Source organism: Amphibalanus amphitrite, unplaced genomic scaffold (assembly GCF_019059575.1).
Source record: "Amphibalanus amphitrite isolate SeventyFive unplaced genomic scaffold, NRLGWU_Aamphi_draft 000356F_arrow, whole genome shotgun sequence".
NCBI classification, from domain to species: Eukaryota; Metazoa; Arthropoda; class Thecostraca; order Balanomorpha; family Balanidae; genus Amphibalanus; species Amphibalanus amphitrite.
The window spans coordinates 37224-51940 of NW_024881850.1; the positions used below are offsets into that span (position 1 = coordinate 37224).

The following is a 14717-nucleotide window of genomic DNA, read 5'->3' on the forward strand; positions in this document are numbered from 1 at the left end:
AGGCAATACGGTGTGGAGGCATGATAGATAGACTAGCCAGGACGATCACTAAGCAGGTCTACAAGATAATTGTTCGGAGAGTACAGCCGTAATTCAGATCCGGTAATGAACGTCACCACTAACGTCAGCTGAGATCCGGATTCTACATCACATAATGCACCCGCGCTCTTGTGACAGAGAAAACTGTATTTATGCCGGGATCGGCTGAGTTATCGATCTGTACCCAGAACTGGCGATCGATTTGATCCGGCTCGGGGGATTCGGTTCGTACTTCGTTTACGTGTTTCAATGCATTCCAGGCATTCCTAGAGTTCCAATGCATCCTTAACATTCCAACGGTCACTTGCTCTTCTTGCGAGAAAAACGTCCTATACGTGTCTCATAGTCACACGACAGGCGACAGTTATTTTTTAGTAGAACTATGTGATGCTGTAAACACTAATTTTACAGAACAGATTGTGTCGCACGGATATGTCATGGAAATGAGGGACAAAAGTCAAAACCATGGATAACATGAATCATGTTATCTATGCCAAAACTAATGCAATCTACGACAAATCGATGAACGGTCGTCCAATATGATCAGCAATCAAATATTCATGCTATTTATATTTTAATCTGGTCGCTTGTATGTTGACAAACGGATATGACATGCTTAAAATTGCAAGCAATGCTTCTTCACAGGTTAACAGGGTTCGTGACCACAAACATTTGTCTCGTCAGCAAATACACACGACCTTTGACCAACACTATGCAAAATTACGCAATAGGCGTTCACGGAAGGTTTATGCGTAACTAAACTATAAAAAATCGAAGCCAGCACTTCTTTATTTTTTATCGTATACTTTTCGAACCCAATGCCATTCCTCGTTCATGTTTGTATGACAATGTGCCCACTGCCCAGCCTCATCTGTAAATGTGTCGCATATCGTGCTCGATTCGAATGTCGTCCCAACCGACATGCCTCCACTCACGCCCACCTCAGAGAGCAACAGAAAGGTCATGACAGACACACAGACACAGAGACAGACAGACAGACAGACAGCCGTTGGACAGCAGCTCAGGGTGCGGTAGCTCAGTCATTCTCGGCGCGGCCCGACGGCCAGTTCGAATCACGAATGTCAAGGTCACCGCGGCCGTGCACCGGCCTCGCGACAGGTAGCCGAGGAGTGGGCGGTAGCATTGCCATTGTGGTCTAGGACTCTCGTCTGAGGTGGGACAGGTTCAAGGACCAATCGCTTGGTCAGGTAGGATGGCACAGCCTGCAAACGAGTGGGAGGTAGTCTTAGACCGCGTGTGCCAACGGATGACATAGAAGGTAGTCTCGTAGCCAAATATTGCGGACAGGCGAGAGAGCACAGGCACATCATAGAGCAGCAGAGAGAGAGAGAGAGAGAGAGAGAGAGAGAGAGAGAGAGAGAGAGAGAGAGAGAGAGAGAGAGAGAGAGAGAGAGAGAGAGAGCCCGACAGAGAGAAGCGTGCGGACGGGCCTCCGGCCAAGCAGAGGCTGGGAGGGACGGAGCGGGGGCGGCTGCAGAGGGCGAGGACGGTGAGGGATAGAGTGCAGGACGGTGTCAGAGGCAAAGTGGAGGGCGCAGAGCGGAGGGAGCAGAGTGGGCCTCTGGTAGAGCGGGAGGCCAGAGCAGCAGGGCGGGTCGAGAGAAAGCCGGCGCGTGGAGAGAGCAGGCCGTTGTCCGACCTCACGGCCTTGTGTCATGCAGAGCAGTGTGCAATGTGCACTGTGCACGGCCATCACGTGCACAGGCAGTGGTCATCATCAGCACGGACAGTGGTCATCATAAGCAGACAGTGGGCACATGCCTCCCTACAGCTCGGACGCATTGGGCTCTGGCAAGCAGACGAGACAAAAGAAAAACGATCGGGACGGGGAGGATAAGCGAGAAGGCTTGGCCCAAGTACATATAATGATAAAGCCAAGCTTGGGAAGGAATATAAAGGTAGCACGAGAAGAATGACAGCAGACCAATTATACTGGCACCCAAGTAACATGACAGAAGCTATCCATAGCTATTGGCGAGCAGCGAGAGAAGTTGGCACTATCGAAGCCGGCATTCGGGATGCGAGGTATAATTAATGGTCTGGTTTACCTTGCACTTTGATCCTTGCAGCGGGCGGCGGCGGGAAAACAAGTCAGTCAATAACCACACAGTCGGCACATTAGGTCCTAGCGTAGCCGCCTCACGGAGTGACTAAGCAAACGGAAATTAGGAGTGGAAGTGGGAAACGGTTCGTCGTGGGAGGAAATGAAATCACTCGGTGTAAACGATGCCGAGTTTCCTGCATATGAAATTTAAGTCGTGACTAATACCTACCGAAATGTATCTGTGGTGTTATCTTAAATACGTATGTATGTATGTATTCACATCGTGCAATCGGTCCATGAACACATGGCTATTATGATTGACATGTCATAAAAACGGAACATCGGGATTCAGTTGCACAACTAACACACACACTCACGCACACACACTCAGCTCACATCACATTTGTACTCATCGCGCTACTCGTTTTGTTGTTTTGCCAGAAGATGTTTGCGGAGTTTTAGCCTGAACTCTCGCGTTCCCATGTTGTGGAAACTCGGCGGCAATTCATTGTAGCCCGTGACGGCAGAAAACAGAAATCGTCGGCGTCCCGATTCCGTCCGTATTACAGGTCTCTCCAGCATGTCAGCCTGTCTGGTCACACGGCGGTGAATGCTACCCCGGGTCACGAGGCTACTGTACAGGGTTTCAGGCTGGCAAGCTGACAAAATCTGTTTTAACATGGTCAGAGAGTGGTAGAGGTGCATATTTTTTGCTGACAGCCACTTCAGCGTTCTCAACACGTCACTGATGTGGTCGTATTTGCGGCGGCCTGAAATAACGCGTGCGCCGAAGTTGAGCAGTTTCTGCAGTCTCGCCATTTGTGTGGTGCCGCACACACCATATACACTAATACAGTAGCGCACCGATGAGACGACGAGTGCCTGTACAATGGTAGCGAGCGTATCCGGTGGAAGTGCGTGCCTACTGTGGCTAAGTCCGCTTAGTAAGCCGGTGCATCGTCTCACAACGTCGTCCACATGTGCCGAAAAAGTCATATTTCTATCGAAAACTACGCCAAGGTTTTTGACAGTGACGGAACCGGTAATCGTGGCCCCCATAAACTGAACCCGTGTCGGAGGCATCGAGCGGAGATTTTGACCTGTTCCGATGACGAGCAGCTGTGTTTTGTTGGCGTTAACCTTCAGTCCATTTTTACGAAACCATAATGACAACACTTCCAGGTTCCTCTCTAGTCTAGGGACAAGTTCACCGTCACTGGGCCTACCAAACACTGCCATTTGCACGTCGTCAGCATACTGCACGAGACAGCGGTCGTGGGCAATATCTGCATCGAGGTACAGCGGCATGTCCGCTGCGTAGACAGCGTACAGCAAAGGACCCAGCGCAGATCCTTGATACGTGCCTATCGGGTTCAGTAGAGGCCTCGAGAGCGTACGACCCCCATCCGGTGTGCTTATGAGGACCTGTTGATAGTGTCCCGACAGATAGCTCTCGAACCAGCGCACATCGACATTATACTGCATGAGTTTAGTGAGCAGCCGGTCATGTGGAATCACGTCAAAACATTTAGACATGTCTAGTAAACACAATAGCGCCACCTGTCGGTTGTCCATAGCCTCGAATATACGGTCGGTCATGGTCAGCAGCGCTGTGTCGGTAGAGTGACCGCTTCTGAAACCGTGCTGGCAGGGTGGGAGTAGGTGGTGAGTCGAGAAGTATTCGAACAGTTGTTCGTATACTACTCGTTCCGTTATCTTGGATATAGTTGGGAGGATCGAAATGGGTCGATAGTTGGATGTTTCAGTGGACTTGGGTGACTTTTGGATGGGATGAATATAGGTAAGTTTCCAGGATAGGGGTACAGTGTGGGAAGCCAGACTGGAGTTCACAATATGTGTGATGACGTGATATATATACGGCAGACAGAGCTTAACGAACCGCACGCATAGACCGTCGGCACCGCACGCCGAGCTACCGTTCATTTGCGCCACGGTCGCCACCAAACTCTCAGGTGTCACCGTGCGCACCACAAACCGGCCGGTGGACACGCGCGCCAGGCGCACCGACAGCTCCGGACCCGATGTATCCACCTGGCGGGCGGTCACGGTTCCGACACTGGCGAAGTATCGGTTCATGGTGTCAGCATCAGCATCGGGCGCCGGTCTGGTCGGCTGTTTGGCTGAAATGACAGGTCGTATGGTGCGCCACATCGAGCTCCGTCCGCTGGCCAGGATGCGCCGATGTATTTCCTCGCTGGTGTCCCGGCGTATGGCTGCTCTCACGCGGCGGTTCAGCTCCTTGTAGAGGGGCCGGTCACCGCTACGGAGAGCCGCCCGTCTCCGCGCCATGAGCTCCTTTGTGGCCTCGGTGACGGGGGGAGCGGTCGGGTTACGAGCCTTGAACCGTTTAGCGGGGGCGAGATTGTCAATAATCGGTAAGGCCGCCTTCACAAAGTAGAAGGCGGCCAAAATACGTTTTCATTCTTCACCATCTTGCTAATGAACAAGTAATTCATAATTCGAAATCAACTCAACAAAAAGGACAGCAGATAAAAGTCAGCACAAGCCGGGCTCACTTGAACATAACACAACGGAGGCTGCGACACCCAGCCACTTGGATCAGATCCTCAAGCGTTCAGAGCATCCTCACTCCGCAGCAGCCCATGGAATGCGCGGAGCGCGTGCTGCAAGAGGGTTACGCCCGTCCTCCGGCCAGTATAACGCCCACGAACATACACCGATGCCGCCTCAGCTCCCCAGCCACAATCCACGCCGGCCGAACGTGCTTCTACCCGGTCGGTAACAGCTCGTCTGGTGCGTTTACTAGCCGAGCGGCGAGCAAAACAGGCAGTAAATCTGACCCCAGCCCGGCGACTGCTCGCCGCCTGACAGCCGGTCATTAAAAACGGGAGTAGATGCCTGTTAGGAACCCTCAGCCGCCGGCTCATTGAATGGACTTCTGCTGTGGTGCTGTCGAAGTGCACTGCTGCTTGGTTGCAGATGTGACTAAAATCGAAATAAATGATGCACGGCTGTAATAGCACTCGCAGTTCTAACGAAAGGTAGGTCACTAATTTGAAAACTGCATTCATCTTCATTTATCGCATCACTGAGATGCAGCTAAGCAAGTTGATCCCGCCATAGCCAGTGCTGGACGGCTAACCGTCGTTCACATTTGAACACCGCGCCGTTCAAACGCCCGACTCGCCGCCCGTTGAGCTGCGGCGAACACTGAACAGGGAGTGGCTTGGCGCCCAAAGCTTCAGCCACGGGGACCGGCCGCATCACGAAGCACCTTACCGTGACTCAGCTGAGGGGGGGGGGCTACCGAGGGGGGATGGGTGTCAGCGCGTGCCAGCGGAATCTCCATGACGTGGCAAAAAACGGCGGCTTGGTTCAGCCCTTAGAACAGAAGTCCAGTCATCGATAGAAAATAGATAACCTCACTATAAACGATACGACCGAAAGCCTGAAGCCAAAGCCTCAACCGTCAATATTTCAACCTCCGCACCAACGACAGATTGGCGGGAAAAGCGCATCAGTCTTGTCCGGTTTCAGTTGGATTTTGGAGAGTCCTGTCCGGTGAAACATCGCGGTAAGCCTGTTCCGAGGAACGCGCTGCACATTCCTGGAAAAACTCGGCATGGAAACCGTCCCCGCTCACAGCGAGGTTGTGCACACAGAGGTGAGCAATAAACATACCTTAGGGAAAATGAACTCAAAGACAGGGGTGCTGATGAAGAAAACAGAAAACTGAAAGGGAACAATGCAATTGCAATGTGCAATGTATCTGGACTGGGCCACATAGTTTTATGCATAAAGCGTCAAGGAAAAGCTTGCAACGGAACTCGGAAGGTCGTGGTATTCGTCCTCATACCATTCAACCGTGAGCCAAACAAGTTCTAAACCACACCAAACATCATTTCAACCGGACCTGCCGAAGTCTAACATAAAGTTTTTCAGCCGACTGCTCAGATATGCCAAAGCACAGTTCTGAAAACAAAAATAGCGGAATCTAACACCGGTAAACGGATTAAGCCGCGCCGGTGGAAAGTCCTGAAAGCGGGGCAGGTCCCTCGCCGCATATGAATGGTGGCAAAGCTGCCGTTAGGCATTACAATACATTCCACATCCAAACACAACACAGTAGCTCCGGTGCGTGCTGAGGACAGCGCCGACCGATACTCGTGCAATTCGGATATGTGACCGAGCAAGAGGCGGGGCATGGGTGGGCGGGACAGGGCGCGCGTGAGGGGCATATGAGAGGGTGGTCCGAAGTCCACCCACATCCCCCACGTAGGGGTGTGTGTGGACTTCGAAAGGGGGTGGATGAGGTGATGGGTAGTAAGGTCAGCAGCTGTGAGTTACGCTCTGAATGCCCACCGGCTGTGTGGCCACCCACCGGCCAGATGGCCCCCTCGGCCCACTCACTGACCTAACCCAGAGAGGGGGTGGGGGAGCCTTTTCACACACCTCAATGACACTTGTCATTAGACATGCGACGGACGGTAGATGGACGGATTGAAAATAAAGTTTTTCTCCTCACCGTTGCAAAAAAAGGCAGCCATACGTAAAGTCATCAAACCAAAGGCATGGCATAGGTATACGTACTCGATCGTATTCAACACACGACCAAAACGCCTGATAAGATCAATGGTTCATGCTTAGCGACCATCGTCATTCAACCCGATCAAATCGAACTTCTAACGAGGCCCCGCCCATCGGCGATCACGTGCAAAAGCACGTGCTCCAATTACTGCACGCTAATTACGGCCCTTCATTACGTGATAAGCAGCACCGGCATGGGCTATAGGTCCACGGTACGCCAAAGGCGTTCTTTTGGCGACGCAGCTTTGTCTTATCCCAGCATTTGACACGAATCTTAGATTTCACGTTGGTGGGTGGTCGCATTTTGATTCAGGCAGCATATAATGTTCCGGACCTCTGGTTCCTCTTAGAAAGAGATGCATTGCCTGGCAACTTACGACGCTCTTAATTTCACAAATGCTGTTTTTATGGCCCCAGCACTGCTGAAGTGTGTCCGTGAGCTGACTGCGGACAGAGCTGAGCGACCGTGCAGGGCTGAGGGCAAGCACGTGCACGACACTTTGCACTCGGTGCTACCACTCTGAAGTGCAGCCTTTGCTGTGCACGGTGCAAAAATACAACAGATCAACAGAAAGGGCTGCAGCTGCTGCATATCAGGCAGGGCAGCGCAGTGCTAAAATTTAAGAGATGATGTCATACGAATTGGACTTGTCGAGTGCTGAGTGTTGGGCCTCGTAGTCGTGGCTATTGAACATGACCTTCGACAAGTTTTCACCAAACATCCAAAATGGACCGTCCCGGCCTGATCCTCTTCATGATTGCCAACGCAGCCATCTTCCTGTCACGGCAATGGCAACCGCCAATCGTCAAAGCTACTTCCATCGTCCAACGTCCCACGTCCACCGTCCACCGTCAACCGTCCACCGTCCACCGTACACCGTCCACCGCCACCCGCCCTCCGCCTCCGCAACCACCTCCTCCCCTGCCACCGCAGTGCGGTCAGGCGCGTCGCAATCTTCTGGATCGCTGACCCCAGAGCTAATGCCGAGCACCGCTAGTGCCGCGACCATGTGGTATTAGACAAACCGCGACTATAGACCGGAGGTCGTTCTACAGGCGGGTGGTCCGCATGGATGACCGTTCGCCCGGCTGGAGCGGGTGGTCAATTTTGAGGCACGTGAACCTCTGAGTGGGTGAGCCAGAGAGGAGCGTGTCGAGGTCAATGAAGGTCGACTGGGCTTTTAGAGGAGGTTGAGAGACGAATAAACAAGGTTTAGTTCTATTATACACCAGCTATGTAGCTATAAACAACGCTGTATACAGGTGTTGAAGAGCACGTATCTGCAATACGCTTGTCACTAACAAAAGACATGGAAGACACTAATGGGTGAAAGTCTGGTCAAGACTGGCCCATCTAGTCCGCCGTCCACTCAGCGTCGGGTCGGTCGTCCGACCGTCCAGTCATTGAGCTACTTTGAGCCGGAGCTGGCCCCGCCATCGTGACGTCACCGACGGGTGCGTGTGACGTCACTATGGGCGCCGCCCACCTGTCTAGAGGTGGCGGTGTGGCCGCCGGCCGCGTGGAACAGGGCAGTTGCGGCGGCTGCTGTGCCTGCAGCAGCGGATGGTGTTGGTTGCGGTTGCGGCGGTGGCTGAGCGGGCGGGCTGGAGAGAGGGAGAGGGCGACTGGAGAGAGGAGGAGAGGGGGCGGACACCGACACGCCAGCACGACGGTGGAGGGCCGGAGTGCGGCTGGTGCACGTCCGTTGCCACCGCCGCCGGTCGAGTACAAAGGTGACGACTGGCGGACCGAGGGTGCAGCTCACAGCGTGACATCACTCCTCTCGGGTGACGTCATCAGGCCATCGCCACCGGCACCAACGGCACTGCTATGACTGGACCACCAGTGGCGAGGTCCACAACGGCTTCCCCGCACGAGCAGTGACAGACCAACGTGACACGACACAGTGTTCGCCACGGGCCCCAAAATCCCCAGCCCAGCCCGGCCCGGGCCCATGGGTTCAGAGCCCGGCCCAGCCCGTAGCCCGCTCTTGGCAAATATTCCAAGCCCAGCCCGGCCCGGCCCGTCAAAAATAGCAATCTAGTTATTGTCTTAGTCTATGGCTATAATAAGCATGATTGATTACACTATTTTGAGAACAATTCAAATTGCATGAATATTAACATGGCAATCATGACTCCCTTCTTTTCAATGAATATAATCATTTCAAGCACCTATGGCACAAATTTTAACAGTAACAGCAAGCACCTCAGTCAATTAGGTCATGATTACACACCTATAAAAAGTTTACATGATTATATTAACTACATTCTATGAGTAAAGTTATCTTGCAAGCTGATGTGTGTGAACATTATCATTAATAATTGGTGACTCTAATGCATACTTGAAGGAAGTATTTGCAACATACTCTATACTTCCCAGCACTTACCAGCAGAAAAAAAGCTTGACTTATGGGAATTGATGAATCTGTCTGGGATTGACCTTGCTGTTAAATTCACTCCATAGATGCTGCAATATCAAAAGCCTGAGAAAGCATACAAAATAGGTGACACTAACTTTAGCACTGTCTTCCAAAAAAAGAGAAAATCCATCCATTTATCAGCAAAACTGATTTAATCTATTTTCAATTCATGCCCACGTGTCAACCGAATCTCTGTGGACAACTATCTGCTACTTTCCTTGCTATTTTATGTTAGGCTCTTTTCAAGATATGGATATCGCTAGCAGCGTAAGCAGAAAACATGGTAAGCTTGAAATGTCATTGGGTACTTTTGCGACTTGTACGCATCATCATCATCAATCGAAAATGAGCGAACACTTCTTGGTTGTCGCAGCTGCGGCAGGTAGCGATTCTGACGAATTGTATAATAAAACATATATGATCAAGTTTTTGTTTTGTTTTTCGTTCGAGTTTTCAGACTTCGTGATTTTGGTTTTATTTTTCATTGGTTTAATTTTGTTTTCACCTTGATACTCACTTAAAAAACGTATTTATTTGATATACTGTTGTGTATACTACCTAGATGCCGCCACATAAACATAGCGCCGCCGCCATGATTGCACATTTTGTTGAGAAGGGGCTGGTTTGTTGTGATTTATTTTGACAAATTTATGGACATTTAAAGAAGCTTTCATCGCGAAATACTCTGTAGAGTTCCTCGTTACTTACAGTGTGTTTTGTGAGTATCCTTTTAAGGTTCTGTTCGTTAAAAAGCCGTCGGTGAAGGAAAAAAGACTGTGTTGGAATTGTCTCACTATCGCCATATATAAGTGTTAACTTAATGTAGCCCTGTAGCCCATCATTGTTGAGTGGCTTCTTAGTTTTTGGAGTTGTAGTGCTAAGTAAGTTGTTCTGATGACTACATTTTAACTTTTATTAACAAACTAATGATGCTAGAGATTCTCTGATCTTTTTGGTTGCGGAATTTTTATGAAAACCCTCCTATGTGTGACATGATGTGATATTGGATAATTCTCAAGATTCCCAAAATTCAATATCAAGTAGGTTTTCTTTCACATTGCTTAAATTTGGTTTAGTTTTTGTATTTTCCCAGTGGGTTTTGTTTGCATCAGTTTCCAAATTTTCTTAAATTGACATTAGTCGCAAAACCCATAGTGCACAAAGTTCTTGGCCCGGCCCATCCATAGCCCGTTAACTAATGATATTTGGGGGCCCGGCCCAGCCCGTAGCCCAGCCCGGCCCGTGGCCCGTTGGGCTGGCCCGGCCCGTGGCGAACACTGAGTCACGACACCCAACACGGCCTGACGTGCCACATCACCACCGTGACGCGACATCAGGAGCCGTGACACCGTGACGTGTGTCGACATCACCTGACGTTGGACGGTAGTATCGCGTGTCTTACCGATTCCTATGCCCTGGATCGTCACGTCCGCGCCGGTATCGATTTCATACCGCATTAGCGAAGCATCGATTGGCGACGAATCGTTAGCGGCAGAGCTGAATGGGGTCACGGCACAGCACGTGCTCGGGTGATTCGTTGGGTTAGGACGACGAATGGTTACGGCAGAGTTCCGGTATTCATCCAATTTTGTAGAGAATGTGATGGTTGGTTATCGTTGTCACGCATCCGTTTGGAGCCTATTTAGGTCTCAAGTGACTTGAAAAGCTCAGACTGATCGCTAAGAAAAGTTTAGCCATCGGACGATGAACATGAACGTCCAGCATTGCAAGTGAGATTGATGCGCACGGAACGACCAACTTCCGGTGAATACCCGCATCACATTCCATCCCGCAGTAATACCGGCATCCACTCTGAGAACGGAATCTAATGCATTCATGATCGGAATCCGCAATGTTTGGTTTCAGCTACCGAGAAAAAGAAAACTGACACCGATCCGAGCTTTCGTCAGTCACTTCATGCATATGACATCGTGACACGGACAACATTTTTGGAATTCTTCACTTATTATTGATGATTTGGTGTGACGGGGCGCGTTGCAGCAACGAGGCTATATTATATCGCGAATTCTTCGCTTAGCTACAGCAAGTAGACAACGGCCAAAATCAGTGCTCCACACTGGAGTCAAGTACCTAGCACACATCATGACAGACAGGCGTCAAGGAAGGGTAAGTCCAAGGAACGGTATCAATCACACATCATCCGTGCCAAGACAGACGCTCTAATCCGTCTGTCAACCCGTCTACAAATCAAATCTCGCCACAGACAGTAAATATTTGCACCTCAGTGTGACACGGTAGCTCTATCTACGTGCCCTCGCGTAAAGTCCAATCCACACGTGCCGTGGACACCTCGAGAGGACGTGATGGAGGGCGAAGAACGTGATCACACATAGGTCCCCGGCAGGACAGACAGACAACATCCCCGAGCGACAGATACATTCCAGCTGCTCCGAGTGGACTGACTGGTCACGTATGAGGGACAGAGGTGATATTTGGTGCAGTATCACAGCGCAGCAGTGACGGCACGGCACGGAACGGCACGGCGACACGGAACGCGGGTACGGCAGGGCACGGGATCGAGTGGATATATGACAGGAAGCGGGAGCGGGTCAATTTCAACCAGCAACAGGAAGGGTAAGGGGTCAGATGAAAGGAGTTCGCAGAATCAGCTGCACGAGGAACGCACGGAATGCAGCATCCTCTTCGGTAAAGAGGTAGTGTTGAATTCTGATCGAGATAACCGTTTAAATGTGGCATGTTAAAGGGACCCTCCCACCTTCAAAAAAGTTTATGAATTGGCATGAAAGTGATGTCGCTCGGTTCAGAAAGAGCGAAAACGAATATCTACCAAATTTCACCGAAAAATATTCACCGGTTTTCAAGATATTAGACTTTTACTTTTGTTTACTTTTTTGGGATCTCCGCTGTTTCTAGCGACTTTATTTTAGAAGTGCGGCGTTTGCGGCAGATGTTGCGCGCAAATAGCATATACCACCGCGTGCTACAAAACGTTTTAGTCAAACATTTAAAAATCGTTAGATATCTGCGCTGACGTCACACATTCAGAGGGGTATTCCTAAGCATTAGCCCCTCTGAATCAAAATGCTGCAATTTTGAAATTCAATATTTCCGATTTAAGGCATTTCTCGATGTTGTGAGTGCCGAAACCGGTAATTGTGAGCCAGGGACCCCATTTTGGTTATCTCAACTCAAATCTAATGTTAAGGTGGGAGGGTCCCTTTAATTGCAGGTTACGGAGAGCACCTGCCACGGAAGGTGTTATTTTCTGCTACAAAAGTGATACATGTAAGCAAGCTTTCGTAAGGAAAATGCAGATGATAAGTTTGCAAAAACGAGATAAACAAAGACAATGAAAAGAAAACTTTTAGTTTCCTTTGGGCCTGGTCAAAACCACCACGAGGCCATCAAATTTATATCGTGAAGCATCCTTTACTAGGCTTTTAAGCCTCCGGGCTCCGTCGGCTCCGACTTATCGAATTACACTTTACGCACCCTAAGCGTAAGCTTCGGAAAGTGCGCAGCGGTCTCAGCACGTCATATAGACAGGTGCGCGAACAGCTGTGGCCGGATCTGCTATACGGCAAGTACGGGAGGGGACGCAGGTGATGTCGCGACTTCCGACCTCAACAGCTGTCAGCAATATCCCCTTCCAGAAATATGACGGTCTGCACCGTCAAAAGTCTGCATTCATCGGAAGTCGAGACGAGGCGAAAATAAAGTTAAATGATTTATCTTCTTAAGGGAAACAAAAAAAAAAATGTTTACTCTACTGAAAAAAAGCTCGCACGATAATTTGAAAAAAAAAATGTCGTAGTAACTCCATTCGAAAAAGGAATGGTAGCAGGCAGCAGCACTTATCACCAACAGTGAGCGCCACACGATCGAGATAACCTAACCATAGAGGCACGATTTCTCGTCAAGTCCCAGCGCCCATGTTCGGTTACGCTCTCATACCGGGAGATACCATGCAGGCTGATATCTTCTCAGAAAAAAAAACGGGCAATATCACCCAGACAATGAACTGTCATGACGACAGGGAATCATGACGTCAGCACAATAATGACGGAAGCGAACCACCCATCGGCTAACGACCGAGCCTTCACCATCGATCCACCCACAGCACCCACATGCCGGTGAACGATTATGACGACATTGGATCTGCACACTAGATGACGTCATGGCCAGGTATGTCGGATGACTTCATACCACGACCTGTTCGCTACTTTAGCCACAGGCAGCTAATGCTCGCCATTCCGGCTACGCCAATCCAGCACTCAGACCCACGGATTTTCACCGGCTCATCGGTCTACCAACCGCGACTTCCAGTAGCTGTGATTCGATGACGTCACAGTGACGTAGCTGGTTCAACAGACAGACGGTGGCGGGCGTGGCAGCGGTGGTTGGAACAGTAGACACACAGCAAACATGCCGGAAAACAGGACTCGAGTGTGACAGACACGGGTTCTCTGGCCCTGTTCACACCGCTAAACCATTGACAAATTAGCGGATGCATGGATCCTTACTATCCCAAGATGATTCTTGATGCATTAGTGATAGCCTGTGCTAAGTGACGGCTCGGACCAATGCGGATTTGACCCGGTGATTGCCCCGACTGCAGTGCCGGTCGTTCCGGTGCAGCCGAGCGATGGTAATCGCCGATATTTCTGGTGAGCTCACCGCCCGAGGAACGGGAAACTCGGGAGTCCAGCGCCGCACTGGGCGACTGTGTTGTAGACACCGGTCCAAGTGCCGTTAGTGCTTATGTTACTGATCAGTTTATGGGCGATAGACGATTGGCTATTGACACAGGAAAGCCCGATGGTGATGTCTCATGCAAACAATGTCCGAGTGTGGAAATGTAGCGGTTGGGCTTAGAGACGATGTTGTGTGTTTTACTTTCGTTTTTAGCAACTTTGCTATGGTGCCCTGAGCGCATTAGGGGATTAGTATGTAAATCAGCTGATCCGGGTATCACGTCTGTGCTAGGTGCTAATGTATGCGCCCAGCCTTGCGTGGTATGCTTAGCGGCATTCCAGAATTCAAAAATAATCCCGCGGCGCGCGAAACCATAACGGAAACGGAAAACATTCTGGCGTCAATAAAGCCTAACACCGCGCACGGTTTCACTCCCCATCCCCTTAAGTGACAACACACACAACCGACACTCGCCCTCCCCTTCCCCTTCCCTCAGGGAATACACACCCCACCCTCCCCGCCCCTCTCTCATCAACACTCACCGATATTGACGATCTTGATGTTCTCGTCTCTCTCGAGGAATTTGAGTGCCACCGACACGTTCTCCAGCTTCTGCGAGCGGAAGGTGGGCCGCTTGCTGTGCTTGGGCATCTTCTTGCCACTGAGCACCTCGATGAGTGCGATGAGGATGAGTCCATCCTCCAGATCCGTTTCGAGCGAGTAGATGTGCTTGCTGGCATTCTTCAGGTGCTCATTGGCCCAGCGGGTGAAGGTGTTCTGCTGGATGCGCTTCCACTGGGCGTCCTCTGCGAGGTCGCGCTCCTCGGCCAGCATTTCCTCCTCCTCGGGCGGATCACGGCCGGCACTGGCCGCGTGCTCCGTCTCGAACCCATTGGAGGCCATGGTGAGCGACACTGGCGCCGTCTGTGGGGGAATAGTGAACT

The 14717-nt window shown here is 50.7% G+C and overlaps 1 protein-coding gene across 1 annotated transcript in view; it reads right to left on the reverse strand.

The window, feature by feature from the left end:
• Nucleotides 1–14717, reverse strand: part of LOC122389385 (filamin-A-like) — a gene marked incomplete at its 3' end in the record, with an annotated part of 61355 nt that overhangs the window by 29580 nt on the left and 17058 nt on the right. The window contains exon 2 of the mRNA XM_043381324.1: nt 14316–14697. Within this exon, the coding sequence (XP_043237259.1) occupies nt 14316–14676 (361 nt within the window). The remainder of the gene's footprint in view (nt 1–14315; nt 14698–14717) is intronic.